Below are 17041 nucleotides of genomic sequence, written 5' to 3'. Positions count from 1 at the left end.
TCGTTAACGTGACATAAATAGGTTATAATGATTTTCATTCAGTCAGGACTTTACGCTGAGCCACATGCATCACAGGTAGATTCTAGTAAAGCATTGATTAATGCCTGATTTTAAAATTAGTTAACTGGACTTGCAGCCATTATTTTGTCCCCATGTGGCTGGACACCACGACGAACCCGATCGAACCGTTATGCCTAGGATTTCTGTCGGCTAATGTGTCTCTCAGGTTTTGAAAATGGGCCGACAACTCGTGTGTGTGCGCTGGACATTACATTAAGGAAATGAGGAATGGAAGGTTCAGTGGAGAGCACCGGATTTGAGCCTTTTTTCATTCAGTGTCATCAAGAGAAAGAAGAAAAGGCAGGAAGAGACGATAAAGCCGATAGTTGAAATGAGGTCGATAGGTTTAATTTATCGTGCGATTAATTGATTTATCGTTTATCGCGACAGGCCTAATTGGACAATTTTAAAATGTTGGTAATAAAACAAAATATTTGAATTACCTTGAACATCTTGTGTAATTAATTTTTTCATGTTATTGTAGCCTAAAACAATGTAAGTACTGTAGTGTAGTTCAATCAAATCAATCACAAATTTTATTTGTATAGCACGTTTCAGCAGCAAGGCATTTCAAGGTGCTTTACATAATTAAAGAAAAAATAAAAACGGCATGTGATATTGAATAAACAATAAGAAAGAGAGATTTTGAAAAAAAAGAAAAGGATTAAAAAAGATAACATACTTTTGTTACGGAATTTAAGCGCCTGTTGTCGTCGGACTCTGCCGTCCGTTTAACACGGGTATTATGCAGGCCCCGTCGCCTAACAGGACAAGGTCTCCAACCTTGCAGCACCAGGTTCCGTAGAAAGAGGAATAAAAGAAATTAATAAATAGATAAAAAGTAAAGATAAAAACATTAAAAACATTGAAGACATCAAAACCCACACTCTAACCCTAATTTAGCCATAAGCAACTCTAAACAGGTGGGTTTTAAGTTGAGATTTAAAGGCGCCCAGTGTTTCAGCTGTTTTACAGTTTTCTGGAAGTTTGTTCCAAATTTGTGGTGCATAGAAGCTGAATGCTGCTTCTCCTCATTTGGTTTTGGTTGTGGGGATGCAGAGCAGACCAGAACCAGAACCAGAAGATCTGAGGGGTCTAGACGGTTGGTACAGCAATAACAGATCTTTAATGTATTGTGTTGCTAAACCGTTCAGTGATTTATAAACTAACAACAGTATTTTAAAGTCTATTCTTTGAGCTACAGGGAGCCAGTGTAGGGACTTTAAAACTTGTGTTATGTGCTCTAACTTTCTGGTTTCAGTGAGAACTCGAGAAGCAGCATTCTGGATCAGCTGCAGCTGTTTGATTGATTTGTTAGTCAGACCTGTGAAGACGCTGTTGCAGTAATCAATGCGGCTAAAGATAAACGCATGGATGAGTTTCCCTGGATTGTGCTGAGACATAAGTCCTCTAATCCTGGAGATGTTCTTCAGGTGATAGAAGGCCAACTTTGTGACTGTCTTAATGTGGCTCTGAAGGTTCAGGTCAGAGTCCATCACTGCTCCCAGGTTTCGGGCTGATTGCTGGTTTTAGTTGTAATAACTGAAGCTGTGCATTGATTCTAGTTCGCTCCTCTTTAGGTCCAAAGATAATAACTTTTGTTTCTGTTCAGCTGGAGAAAGTTTTGACACATCCACACATTGATCTGTTCTAAGCATCTATTCAGTGATTGGATGGGTTCAGAGACACCTGGTGACATTGTGATGTAGAGCTGAGTGTCATCCGCATAGTTATGGTAGCTGATCTTATTTCCTGTTATAACCTGAGCCAGTGAGAACATATAAATATTGAAAAGAAGGGGTCCTAGGATTGAACCTTGGGGAACCCCACATGTGACCTTTGACCTCTCTGATAAGTTTCCGATTGAAACAAAGGAATTCCTGTTCTTTAAGTAAGATTCAAACCAGTGGAGCACTGTACTGGAGAGTGCTACACAACTCTCCAGTCGATTCAGTAAAATGTCATGGTCAACAGTGTCGAAAGCTGCACTGAGGTCCAACAGAACCAGCACTGTGGTTCTACAACAGTCTGTATTTTTATTGATATCATGGAACACTTTTACAAGGGCCGTCTCCGTGCTGTGTTGAGCATGAAAACCAGACTGCAAGGAGTCAAAGCGATTCGTTATTGTTAGGAAGTTATTCAATTGTTTAAAAACTGCTTTTTCAATAACTTTGCTGATGAATGGGAGGTTGGAGATCAGCCTGTAATTCTGCAGTAGTGATTTGTCCATATTGTTCTTTTTTTTATCAGTGGTTTGATAACTGCCGTTTTCAAAGCCTGGGGGAAAACACCTGAAGAGAGCGATGAGTTTACTATTTGGATCAGATCATTAGCAACAACAGGCAGGACTTTCTTTAAGAAATGTGTGTGTAGGACATCCAGACAGCAGGAACTGGAACTTAATTTACTTATAATTTCTTCTAGGGTTTTATAATGAAGTAGTTGAAATTGGGTCATTTTTTCTGCATTTGTTTTGTTTGGGCATAGCATTGGTACTAGCATTGGAGTGTATGTGCAGATTAATCCTCTGATTATTTTTTTTTCTCTGAAAAGAAGCTGGAAAACCTGTTGCACGCTGCATTAGATTGAAGTTCAGGTGATAACATCATAGGAGGGTTTGTGAGCCTGTCAACAGTAGCAAATAAAGCTCGAGCATTGTTAATGGTTTTGTTTATGACATCTGCAAAGAAAGCCTCTCTTGCATGTTTTAGTGTTGTGTGATAGTTATGTAGTCTTTCTTTGTGGATGTCATAATAAACTTTCAGTTGAGTTTTACGCCATCTCCGTTCGGCCCTGCGGCAGAGTTGTCTTGCAGATTGAACTGTTTGTGCATTTCTCCATGGAGATTTCTTCCTACCAGTCACAACCTTCACTTTAATGGGGGTAATGTAATCAATGATATCTGAAAGTTTGCACTGAAAATCATCTACCAACTCATCTACATCATTATAGCTTAAGGGTGAGGAAGAAGAGTAGATTTGAAAAAATGTTTCTGCTGTGTTTACTGTGAAAGTACGTTTTGTGATAGTAGCATTTTGTCTAAGTGGGTTAATGGATAAAGAACTGTCATAGATAACAGCAAAGTGATCCGACAGGGCGACATCAGTTACAGAAACATTGGAAATATTCACACCCTTACTGATAACCAGGTCCAGTGTGTGTCCATGAGTGTGTGATGCTTGTTTGCATGCAATGTACAAAATAGGAAAGTAGGAATACAGACTACTTTTATGAGTAATTAAAATTGTACTTTATTAGCAATAGCAGTAAATCAAAACTAAAAATTAAGTGTAATTTAAATACATTACTAATATATTAGCAGTATATTTAAAATATATCCGTCCATCCATCCATCCATTTTCTTCTGCTTATCCGGGGTCGGGTCGCGGGGGCAGCAGCTTCAGAAGGGAGGCCCAGACTTCCCTCTCCCCAGCCACTTCTTCCAGCTCCTCCGGAGGAATCCCAATGCGTTCCCAGGCCAGCCGAGAGACATAGTCCCTCCAGCGTGTCCTGGGTCTTCCCAGAGGCCTCCTCCCGGTGGGACATGCCCGGAACACCTCACCAGGGAGGCGTCCAGGAGGCATCCTGACCAGATGCCCGAGCCACCTCAACTGGCTCCTCTCGACGTGGAGGAGCAGCGGCTCTACTCTGAGTCCCTCCCAGATGACCGAGCTTCTCACCCTATCTCTAAGGGAGAGCCCAGCCACCCTGCGGAGGAAACCCATTTCGGCCGCTTGTACCCGTGATCTCGTTCTTTCGGTCATGACCCAAAGCTCATGACCATAGATGAGGGTGGGATTGTAGATCGACCGGTAAATCGAGAGCTTCGCTTTTTGGCTCAGCTCTCTCTTCACCACGACGGACCGGTACAGCGCCCGCTTCACAGTAGACGCTGCCCCAATCCACCTGTCAATCTCCCGCTCCCTTTTCTTCCCTCATTCGTGAACAAGATCCCCAGATACTTCAACTCCTCCACTTGAGGCTGGACGACCCCCATGACCCGGAGAAGGCACTTTACCCTTTTCCGGCTCTTCACACCTTATTCACACCCTTACTGATAACCAGGTCCAGTGTGTGTCCATGAGTGTGTGTTGCTTGTTTGCATGCAATGTACAAAATAGGAAAGTAGGAATAAAGACTACTTTTATGAGTAATTAAAATTTTTCTTTATTAGCAATAGCAGTAAATCAAAGCTAAAATATAAGTATAATTTAAATACATTACTAATATATTAGCAGTATATTTAAAATATATTAAAAGTATATTTTTAATATAATTCTGACAGAATTAGTACACTCAAAATATACTTATCAAGCTTTTGAATAGTACATAAAAAAGCATACTAAAAGTATACTAAGTACAACTTGAAGTTGTTCCAAAAAGTGTTTAAGTATACTAAAACTTAAAATTTAATACTATTTAGATACTATTAAAATATACTAAGCACAAAAAAGTTGTTTCAAAATAATACAGTTTAGGTACATCAATCAAAGTATGCTAAAGTATGTTAAAATTTAGTATACTAAAGTATACTTTTTTTTTTTACTACGGAATATCTGGAACCCATTTTTAGAATCCCTTAAAACAGATGCAACTGGGGGCAATGCTGGGGACATCCCAAAAAACAAAAATTAAAATATCTAAATTGATTAAATAAAGCCACATTCACCCATATATCTATTAATTATGTCTTTTTATTAACCAGCTAATGAAATTACTTTGTTTTTCTGAATCAGTTTCTGATCGACATAATTATTGCATGATCTCAGACACAAATACAGACTTTTACAGTATTTTCTTGCACTGAATAAATAAATTTAAAAAATTGTTTTTTTGATTATTGTTTATTATTATTACAATTACTATTATTGTTATTACTGTTTTCTATGTACTCTTATTGCTATAACTATTTTTATTATTAGTGATAATAGTGTTAACTTGAATATTAAAGCCTGAAAGGACGGATCCTTTTGGGCTGTCTGCTCTGGGGTTGGCCTCTGAAGAGAGGGAAGTGTTGGGAGATCAGAAGGGTGGGGTCCCAGACCTCTCTAAAGTGTGTTCCATTGTGCCCACTGCTGACCAATTATATTTTATTAATTTGTTATTTTCTTATTTCTTTGTTTTTGTTATTTTTACCTTTATGACATTATGAAAGAAAGCTTAACAAATAAAAAAGAGACAACAAACGTGGAAATACTGTGCTGCGCTCTTTACTCCTTTGGTGTCCTGCTCAGGGGCAGACAACTTGGATTTATTATTGTTAACATTGTCATTACTTTATCATTATTATTAGGGGTTTTTTTAGTAGTAGTATTGTTATTTTTAATAACAAAATAACAATACTACTACTAAAGTAATTTAAGTAATTTTTACTATTATGTTTTATTTTTTTCTGTTTTCCTTATATCAACAAAACACACAGTACTACAAATACCCAAAGACTGCACTGGTCTCTCTTGCTTCTTTGTATATTTTTTTTATTTAGGTGTTAGGTTCACCTAATCCTAACACTTGTATTTGATTTATTTATATCGCAATAAGAAATAAATAAATATAAAGGCATGCAGGTCAGCAACACAGCGTTTGTGTGGGGAAGAAGACACCATTACACTGTGTACAATTATTAGACAGGTTTTAGTTTTGACCATACCATTTTTATTAATATTTTTCAACTCCAAACTGTATAAACATGAATGTTTATTGAATATAAACATATATCAGCTGATGTGTATTGGTTTAATGAGGGAGGGTGGGGCCTAACGACATCAGGCCCCACCCTCCACTAGTCATAACCCTGACAGTACTATGATAGTACTAGTCAGTAGCCTGACTAGTGGAGGGTACTGGTATGGGCTGGTATTGTTAAAGATGTCTCACCGTGGACAACTCCAGAGTGGAAGTACGTCCAGCCCCTCTCAAGGATGCTGAGAGAACCCATATGTGGGTTGTGCTTAACCAACCCCTGCGCCACCACAGCACACCCCATTTTAGGCGAGGGTTAATCGCGTTTTAACTTAAGCACCATGTGTTGACAACATTGCGTTGTGATTCCGTTCTATACCCAGATTGCACATGATGGCAATTCAACATTGAATTAACATCTTTCGCCAACAAGCCAACAGCGAAGTGGCTGTGTGTTTGGGACATCCCACTCACGTTGTACGTAGTACGTTGTAGATGTTTTTGTGTCAATGTATCACACACAAACAGGCAGTAGGAATTTTTATGAACAAGTAAGAAAATTTACAGAATTGAATCATCACCCACTATCCTTTACAGTGGTTAATTTAAAATGTGATAACCCCCACTTACTAATAAAATGCTCTGACCCACAGCTCTGATGAGGAGGAGAGGAGGGGAAGGTGTGTGGCAAAACAGCTGACATTGATTCAACATTGATCAGACATCGGCATTTCATTCGTTAGATTTCAACCACAAAACAACACTGATTCAATGACAGTTTCAACATTGGTTACTTAGCTAGAGCCCGGCCGGGCTCCGTGGGTAAGGGACTGAGCCCTTACCTAAAATGATGGTGGACAAATGATCCACCATCATTTGTTGACCTCAACCAAAAACCAACCATTCTGACTATAATTCAACATTGATTTACCATTGTGTGCAATCTGGGCAGTTTATTGCACCCCTCATCACCTCCTCATCTCCCCCTACTCCCTCCCAAACCTCACCCCACCCTCCCACATTTTATTACTAAGTGGGGGTTAATCATGTTTCAAATTAAGCACTACATGTTGAGAACAGTGGGTTGTGATTCCTTTCTGTTCATTTTCTTACTTGTCTGTAAATATTATTACTGACTGTGCATAATGTGTTGACATAAAAACATCTACAAGTCTCTACTAGGAGTTGTGCAATTCCACCTCCCTGTTTTTACACTTGTAGTTTGTCCCAACCAAACAGCCACTTTGCTGCTGGCTTGTTTGCAACCGGCTTCTGAATTGAATTCTCCTCTGAGCAGTTTTATGGTAAGTTTTTCAATATTACTTTGATCTTAAATGTGTTGTTGAAAAATAAGGGCATTGTTTTGTGCCTGGTTATTTTGGGGCAAAACATATATTTTTAATAATTGAGGTCATGTCTCATTTTGTATTATTTTCATCCTACCCACCACTCCAGGTCTAAGTATGAAATCTTGTGAGATTTTGTGGGATTTGAGTTTTTAAAGTAGGGCGGTGCCTATTGTTTGGTTTGGGAGAGCATGTGATGGACAAGGAAGTGTAAGGCTGGCTGCTCCAGGTGGGCTTTAAATTGTTGTGATGATAGTAATCACTTGTTTTAAACTTTTTAATATGATGTGCTTAGGGACGTGTTTAGATGTGTCTCTGTTCCAGAACAGCTGAGTTAGATGACTGCATGACCGTCTGCAGCCATCAAGAAGTGCAGAAGGTTGTTAATCATCCACAGATCAAATCCAGGTGAGGCAGAAAGGAAACACTTAAAACATGCAAGGCAAGTGAAACACTGAACTAAACCTACTAACGATTGATTCAGTCTGTTGATTCTTGGATTGGTAACTGGTTAAACTGAACTGGACTATTATTACTTGTGTGGGATCTTTGTCACAGACACTTTTTAAGGAATTTAATCAACTTATTTGGAAATATTTGTAGTTGATGGACGATTGAACCAGCTATTTGATGGATGTTTATTATGTATAAATTATAAATAATTTTTTAAACTACAGTATAAATCACCTTTTGCTCTATTTATCTGTCTCTGGTGTGTTAAATAAACCCTGATCCTCCCTGAGTTTTATCTTTAGGTTTTCTGATTAACAGCCTTTATTTTAAATATTGATTCCCTCATTTTAACATGAGTGCAGCATCATAAATTCTACACTATACTGCAGCTTGATAGGTAAATGTAGTTGCATACATAAACATTAAGATAAATATTAATGAAAGATTAAGATAAATATAAATTTAACAGTGTACATGGGAAACTACATGGTTAGTATTTGTTCTCAGACCTGTAACCTGTTTAATTTTTCAATGTCTTTCAGAGCTTTTCAAATGTTTATCATCTTTCTAATTGGCACCTTCCTCACTTTTATTTTTGTGTTTTTTCAGCCATTGCTCTGCAGTTTGACCAAAAGCTGACTCTTGAGGACTGCAGCTAAACTGTCAAGAAGTGGCTTCATTACACGCCAGAATGAGAGGAAGACATCACAAGGAATCAAAGTGACGCCAACCAGAGTCTAACTGGGGTTACCACAACTTGTACCGCTTCCCTGGTTCATACAGTACAAAGCTTAACCTCATGGACTTTGTTCTTCTGTGGACCATAGACTGTTATTCTGACAGTCAAAAAGGAGTCAAATATGTTTAAAGATCTGTCCCTCTTAAATACAATGTTATATCAAACCCATGTTGTCATTTTTAACCTTTTGTACACAGTTTACCCATGATCTGCCAATAATATAGTGTGTTTAACACCAGTGAAGAAACTTTTAGTAGTATGTTATGATGCAGACCTATCAGACCTAAAATGTACATAAATCCTTAGCTTTCATTCAATATAAAATCAACCCAAATCTGCATGCAGAACCACGTTCAGATGATGGTTGAATCAACGTTAATTCCTAACTGATTCAATGTAGAATAAACATAAAAATGCATGCAGATCCACAGTCAAATGTGTTGAATCAACATTGATTCAATGTAAAATCAACAGAAATATGCGTGCAGAACCATGTTCAGATGAAGGTTGAATCAATGTTGATTCCTAACTGATTCAATGTAATAACACAAATATACATGTCAATTGACATACAGATGATTGAATCAACATTGATATGTCAGTTATGGATGAAACCCTAACCCTTGTATTCAACATACAAGTCACCGACCACTTTCAACGTTGATTCAGTGTCTCTGCCTGACATTGATTCAATGTTGTTTCAATCATTCTGTGCTATCTAGGTAACATTTTGGATTGACTGATAGTGCTATAATTGTTCAACATAAAATTAATCCTCAGAACTGCAACTTGTATAATAATTGTGCACACAGGCTATTCAAATAGTTTGTAGATGCAAAATATTGGCCCCAAAAGAGTACCTGAAAGCCACAACAAGGTTGGGACTTACCTGCACTAAGCATTGTGCCAGAGAATGGGTGTAGGCACAACTGACAAAAGTTGTGTGAGTGCAGGACTGAGAAAGTGATTGGCAATGGGACTTACGTCATCATGTGGGATATGACCATGCCTGCTGATTGTACTACCGCAACAAACCAGCCAGACATTGTGCACCATGACTATAACAAAACATGTTACTTGCTTGATGTGTCTTACCTGAGTTTGACTGGTTATTTTGTAGATGTTGTAGATTTGAATCCAACAGAAAATAAAAGAACTACAAATTGATGCTTGAAGTCGTATATCTCTTTTTGTTTTTGTATTTCGATTGAATTTTTGATTCAACCACAAATCATTTAAAAAACATGGTTTTGGTTGCTCCCCTTATAAACTGAAAATTGTGAGATTCTTTACTGAAACATTTGTTAAATTACAGAGGTGTGCCAATCGACCAGCCACCGATCATAATTGGCCAATTTCCATGAAAAAGTGTATCACTGGTGATCGCCGATCACTGTCTCTTGCGATTGACCAAAACCTGTATCGGTTTTGATACAGGTGATCACCAAAACCGATCACCTGTACCTTACTTCGCAGCGTACGTGTGCAGCTCATCTCCCCTTTCCTTCACACTTGCAAGCGTTCGGCAACAATTTTAACTTACTGTATTACCCGCTCGCTGTCTCACTCTGCAGACGTGGATTCACAAGAACAATGTCTTCGATCATGAGCGCTTCCTGCCATGAGGCAAAAAAACTGCCTGCCTCACCTCGAATCTGTTCTCTGGCATTATGATCACTCCACACACAAATGACGTTACACACACACAGTTGGTGACAAAAACACTACATTATATAAATTAGCTAAATTATGTAAAATCAGTTATATATTAAATGTCTTAACCATTTTATTGGTGACGTACAGATAGGAGGAACATGCTCCAATCGATACACATCGATATACATATGCATGTATTAGAGGTGTGCCGATCGATTGGCCACTGATCATAATCGGCCGATTTCCGTGAAAAAGTGTATGATCGGTGATCGCCGATCACAGTCTCTTCTTGCTGATTAAAAAAAAAAAAAACGATCACCTGTATCTCACTTCGCAGCCTGCATGTGTAGTTTATCTCCACTTTCTTTCACACCGCCGCAACAAATCCTGTTGTGTGGAACTATAACGCTCTGAGAGTGAATTAAGTTTGCGTGTTAAGGCTGAAAATTACCTCGGGAGTGAAGCATGTCAAAATGCATAAACACAACGAATCTAATATTGCCTTTAAAAAACAGGCACTTGTTAGAGTTTGGCTATGTCGAGGCTCGGTGCAGCAAAAAAATGACTTCCGGAGCGACCAGATAACAAGTGAAGCAGCACACAACTTCCAACACTCACCCGGTTTAGCATCACGGTCAGAAAGCTAAACAAATAATCCGAAAAATAATTCAAGTCTTTGAGCCGGCGATGTAAGACACGGGGATCTGCTCTCACTCTTTGTTCGCCTCTACTGGTAGTAATATTTCAGACGTGGCGCCGCTCAACCTCCACCCGCAGTGAACTCTCACACTAAACGTCTGCTTAAAGCTGCAGCATGTAACTTAAAAAAAACAAAAAACGATTTTAGAAATGTATTTAAATATGTCTGTCTAAATTAGGTGAATTTATTGCCAGATAATTTTTACATTTTGCCAGATAACATAGTATCTTTTATACCTAAACCGAAAAATTAACAACCATTCCATCCAATCAGCAAAGATCGGTGATCGGCAGAGATCGGCCTCATGGATCATCAGTATCGGAAACCTGATTGAAGCATCCCTAGTAAATACAGAAAAAATATGTGGACATATTTGTCCACATATTTGAATGTGATAATCGAGAAAAACTGGCTGATTATGATTTTTGGCCAGTTAATTGGTTTATTGGTACATACATGCAGTTTGACATTGGCTCAGTAAGCTCTGTGTGTACATAAAAGAAATAAGTGTTGGTTGTCTAAACGTAGGATTGCCCTAATTTTGCAATTGTGAAAAAAAAAAAACTGAAAACATTACAAAGAACTTCTTGCAATAAGTAAGCTCAGCTGAAAATTGTAATGTAAAAAAAGTTGTTTCATAGTTGAAACCTAAACTGAAAATGTTTGTCTTGTTTATTTATGTGGGATTCATATAAAACCTCTTGTACAGACAAAACAATGTGATTTTTTTTAACCCATTGTTTCTAACTACATGTACTGTCTGTCTTATGCCACCCAGAGGCAACAGAGGATCCAAAGGGACCGGCTTATGAATGACTTTTCCGCAGCGCTCAACAACTTCCAAGCTGTCCAGCGACGTGCAGCAGAAAAAGAGAGGGAATCAATAGCAAGAGCAAGGGCTGGTTCCTGCCTATCAGTAAGTGAGCTATAGAGGTGACTTCACAAATTCCAGATTGGTAAATAGGAATTAAACTCTACAACATAAAATTATAACAAGTAATTTTAAATGAGCACTGTAACCAATATTAATAAAGTGCCAGTATATTTTATGTATTTTGTAGTTTGCAGTGTTTCCCCTAGCAGGGTGCCAGGTTTTACTTGTCCCCTCCTGCGAAGCTAGGCATTTCTTGTTTTTACTTCAAATAGTTTCTGATTCTTTTTCCCTTTTATTAATTAAACAGTGTCCCCACCATTCTCTGTGGGTTGTAGTATTTCGCCTATCTGTGGTGAGCATTAAGGGCAGTTGGAGTGCAACCAGCTGGTCAAATGTTATTGAAATGCAAAGCGTGAATGCACAACATTGAAATACAGTCTCCTACCAAACGCTGCATTCAATCAGTGATTACAACTTCACACAATGATACTGTGATGACAATTAGGATTCAATATGATGTACGTTTCTGATTTTAATTAAGTTTGCACTGAGAATGTGTTTAATAATGTACCTCCTAATCATCTGTTCATTTAAAGAATCTATATAATTATGGCGCAATTTAACTAGCTAATTATTCTCTTTTTTGCTGCACCTTGTTGCCACAATATTGCTACTGTTGCTTAAGTGACATTGGACTCTAACTATGTTACTATTTGGATAAAGCTACTTTAACCATTTTCTTTCAGAATGAAGACAGTTTTCGGGATGAAAAGCTTGTCTCCTTTGATAAGTAAGTAACTTATTCTTATAGATTTACTCTGAAAGTACAAATAATATTTTGCATTTTGCAGGATTTATTGAAATTTAGTGTCCATTTAAATAGAAAATGAATCTAGATTATACTAAAGTAATTTATTACCTATAAATGAATAGATTAATCTGAAATGAATCTATTCATCATTAATATACATCATTAATTTCTGTTGAAAATGTAAATAAGATTTACTTTCAGAATTGATACATATTTCACATTTTTATTATCTTTCAGGAGAAGACGGTTTTATTTCCTATAAGAAACAAAGTTTCTGCTAGCATATTTTAGGATTAACTGTAGATTAAACAATCAAATGAGTTTTCATAAACATATATTTTTATTTTATTGCTCACAAAGAGCAATAAAATGTTTATTATTAGGAAATTTGATTTTAGTTGTTATTTCACCTCTAACATGTGTGTTTGAAAAGCCAAGAGGACCTTGGTCCAATAGCCACCCAGACAGAAGAAATGGCCATTACAGAGGAAGATCTGGAGCTCATCAAGGAGAGAGAAACCAATATCAGACAGCTTGAGGTGAGCAATTGCTTACTGTTGTTTGATATACAATTTATATATCAACCTATAGGCCCATTTACGTACATGTTTATTTGTGTACGCTTCGTATGTTTTTGAAGTATTTCTGTTTGAATGTAAAGTACTTTGGCAACCCTGGTGATTTTTGAAATGTGCTATAAAACTAAAGTTGATTGAGTTGATTGATTTAATAATTTATTTCAAATTTATTAGAATTAGAAGTCAATTTATTGAAAGTCAATTTATTTCAGGAACTTTATCACTAAGAGAAACTAATTATATAGATTCATTACACAAAAGTGGATGTTTGAAATTTCTAATTGATCATTTTATGCTTACAGCTAATGAAAACATGACATTTAAAAATAGAATATAGCAATAATACAGATCTGTAATAGAGGCCACTAAGAGAGATTAAAACAGCCATCACTGTCTACAATAACTCTGAAGAATTTGAAATAATATGAGCTACAACTAGGGCTTGAACAGCTTCATATTTTCTAAGGTCAACTACAACATGATAAAAGTCGAGTCGACATTGAGTAGTAGCAGTGACGTCATGGTGACGTAAGCACAAAATGCTTCACAACAACTTAGAGGCTTTTTCAGCAATATTCACTGCAAATATTGAATAAATGAACCCACTTTTACTAAGTATATTATGCAGAATTAAAACAACAAGAAACAGATCATTCTTTGTGAGCAGCGGAGAAAAGTCCGAAAAGTTGCACAATGTTGGGTCTGACTGTTTTTTTTTTCCCCAAACACAAGCTGATACTGATGATGATTTTTTTATTTTTTTAATACCTTAAACACAGAGCAATAAAAGTGACACTAAAAGAATATGTTGCAGCTTTAGCTTCACACGCTAACTCAGATTGTAATACATTCAGCAAACTACCAGATCGAAACTGTTGTGTAACAGGACTGCTGGCGTTGCTACCTAGGTGATCCTGAAGCACTACGATCCGGGTCACGGCAACAAAGATGTAACCCTGTCCATGTGAGATGACATCTCACTACTTCCAAAGTCTCTGTGTTGTGTTTTCTTTAAGGGTTGTTGTCGGAAAGAAACTTGAGCCAAGAATCGGACACACACAGCGGTTGAGATCGTGGTTCAGACCGTTTATTCAGACCACTCGACAGCACAGCGGCTTCGCTTCACAGCAAACACTGCGTGTCAACATAAGTCTCAACACAGTTATTATTAATTTTTTGTTTTCAAATACAGCATATATTAAAAAAAAAAGAAAAAAAATGATACAAAACTAACTACTCGGACATTAAATGTAACATTTGGCTACAGTGAGGAGCTGGCGGTTAGTATTACTTAATTCAGAATTCACTACAAACATTCACCATTATACTGCCAGCGCACCGTAACAGAAGCCAAAGTATGGACACATTACACAAACTTCCACAACCCAAAGAACAAATGTAACATCTTGATGGCCTCCGCTGACATATTTAAGCCACTGCCCTACATGTATTTTACAAAAATATGTGTTTTTCATATGTTCCATACATTTTCGTCACTGTGTCATGACATTTAAATATGAAAGAGATAGTCTGTGAAAACATAAAGTTCCCCCACCTCCTCCCTGAACTACAGTCATGGCCAAAAGTTTTGAGAATGATTCAAATGTTAATTTTTACAAAGTCTACTGCTTCAGTTTTTATAATGGCAATTTGCATATACTCCAGAATGTTATAGTGATCAGCTTAATAGCAATTAATTGCAACGTCAATATTTGCCTAGAAAATGAACTTTATCCTCCAAAACACATTTCAACTTCATTGCAGCCCTGCCTTAAAAGGACCAGCTAACATTGTTTCAGTGATTGCTCCATTAACACAGCTGTGGGTGTTGATGAGGACAAGGCTGGAGATCAATCTGTCATGATTAAGTAAGAATGACACCACTGGATCCTTTAAAAAGAGGCTGGTGCTTGGCATCATTGTTTCTCTTCTGTGAACCATGGTTATCTCTAAAGAAACACGTGCAGTCATCATTGCACTGCACAAAAATGGCCTAACAGGGAAGAGTATCGCAGCTAGAAAGATTGCACCTCAGTCAACAATCTATCGCATCATCAAGAACTTCAAGGAGAGAGGCTCCATTGTTGCCAAAAAGGCTCCAGGGCGCCCAAGAAAGACCAGACCGTCTCTTAAAAGTGTGTCAGCTGCGGGATCGGGCAACCAGCAGTGCAGAGTTTGCACTGCTGGTGCAAGCTCTGCACTGAGCAGGAATGCCTGCTGCCATTCCTACTTAGGAATGGCAGCAGGCAGGTGTGAGTGCATTTGCACACACTGTGAGGCGGAGACTCTTGGAGCAAGGCCTGGTCTCAAGGAGGGCAGCAAAGAAGCCACTTCTCTCCAGGAAAAACATCAGGGACAGACTGATGTTCTGCAAAAGGTACAGGGAGTGGACTGCTGAGGACTGGGGTAAAGTCATTTTCTCTGATGAATCCCCTTTCCGATTGTTTGGGACATCTGGAAAACAGCTTGTTCAGAGAAGACGAGGTGAGCGCTACCACCATTCTTGTCTCATGCCAACTGTAAAACATCCTGAAACCATTCATGTGTGGGGTTGCTTCTCAGCCAAGGGAGCCGGCTCTCTCACAGTCTTGCCTAAAAACACAGCCATGAATAAAGAATGGTACCAGAATGTCCCCCGAGAGCAACTTCTCCCAACCGTCCAAGAGCAGTTTGGTGATGAACAATGCCTTTTCCAGCATGATGGAGCACCTTGCCATAAAGCAAAGGTGATAACTAACTGGCTCAGGGAACAAAACATAGAGATTTTGGGTCCATGGCCTTGAAACTCCCCAGATCTTAATCCCATTGAAAACTTGTGGTCAATCATCAAGAGACGGGTGGACAAACAAAAACCTAGGAATTCTGACAAAATGCAAGCACTGATTATGCAAGAATGGACTGGTATCAGTCAGGATTTGGTCCAGAAGTTGATTGAGAGCATGCCAGGGAGAATTGCAGAGGTCCTGAAGAAGAAGGGTCAACACTGCAAATACTGACTTGCTGCATTAACTAATTTTGTCAATAAAAGCTTTTGTTACTCATATTAAGATTGCAATTGTATTTCTGTATGTGATGAAAACGTTTGACATACACACATGAAAACCAGAGGGCAGCAGATCATGTGAAAATATAATATTTGTGTCATTCTCAAAACTTTTGGCCATGACTGTACTATTTCCCTCTGCAAAAATGCACTGCTTTGAGTCAAAAGCAACCAGTCAGAGCAAGGAGGAGGCTGTTAGCACTGTCAATCATCCACATTGCTCAATGTGCTAACGGTGAAGAAGCAACTCATCTTTGCAGGAAAACCGTTTATCCGCCATCATTAGTGACATTGCTAACTAGCCTTAATATTCGTGGCAGGCTATGTTATGGGAGCAGAGAGAAATGGGGAGTGTGTGTACAGCTTCGATATGTGAGTCTTTGCTTTACTGTTTTTCAGTCTGATATCATGGACGTAAACCAGATCTTTAAGGACTTGGCAGTTATGATTCATGACCACGGAGAGATGATTGGTGAGTAACACCAGCAGTCATTCTGTTAATATTCCTCCCTCCTCTAATTCCTTGATCTTGTGTTCAGTTTTACAGTTTTCAATAACCTTTTTGACTTTGGATTGTGGTGGTTGCCCACTGGGATGTCCACTTCTGAAATAAAACACAATCCTTTAAATTAGTTATGCTAAATTAGTGACAGAAAACAGTTGTTTTGATTTTACTTGCTTGCTAATTTGTTGCGATTTTTAGAGGCACACTTTAGTGAGTTTTGTATACCAGGCAGTTTATAATAATAACTATAAAAGTAATTCAGAACATTAACATGGGATATAGAGAAGTAAAAATTGGTTTTAAAAAAATATTCATATGTGTATTGTCCTAAAGTATTTGTTTAATTGTCAGTGTACATTATGTTATTGTTTTGTTAAAGTGGAGAGTTCAGAAAATGAGCATGTTTGAGAAATTAAACTTATTTCTGATGTGATATCCTTTCTATGCCTTTTGCAGACAGTATTGAAGCTAATGTGGAAAATGCTGAAGTTCACGTAGAACGAGGAGCGGAACAGCTCCAGAGAGCCGCATACTACCAGGTGAGACAGTTTTAGCTTTTCTTTTTGCCACTCTTCTGTAAAGTCCTAACCA

General features: G+C 38.0%; 1 protein-coding gene and 1 long non-coding RNA gene across 4 annotated transcripts in view; both read left to right on the top strand.

Annotated features, from left to right (window-relative positions):
- The window catches only part of stx12 (syntaxin 12), a 62101-nt gene that overhangs the window by 29177 nt on the left and 15883 nt on the right, over positions 1-17041 (top strand). For all 3 annotated transcript variants that reach the window (XM_081612351.1, XM_081612350.1, XM_081612349.1), the window contains exons 5-9: positions 11418-11555; positions 12260-12303; positions 12758-12863; positions 16345-16417; positions 16907-16989. In XM_081612351.1, the coding sequence (XP_081468477.1) occupies positions 11418-11555; positions 12260-12303; positions 12758-12863; positions 16345-16417; positions 16907-16989 (444 nt within the window). The remainder of the gene's footprint in view (positions 1-11417; positions 11556-12259; positions 12304-12757; positions 12864-16344; positions 16418-16906; positions 16990-17041) is intronic.
- LOC145553623 (uncharacterized) lies at positions 7023-9450 on the top strand. Its single transcript, XR_014089683.1, has 2 exons — positions 7023-7499; positions 8154-9450. It is a non-coding gene; the product is annotated as an uncharacterized LOC145553623 (long non-coding RNA).

Source organism: Poecilia reticulata, chromosome 11 (assembly GCF_904066995.2).
Source record: "Poecilia reticulata chromosome 11, P_reticulata-male-v2, whole genome shotgun sequence".
In the NCBI taxonomy this organism is placed as follows: domain Eukaryota; kingdom Metazoa; phylum Chordata; class Actinopteri; order Cyprinodontiformes; family Poeciliidae; genus Poecilia; species Poecilia reticulata.
This window is presented reverse-complemented; position numbering and strand designations above follow the sequence as displayed.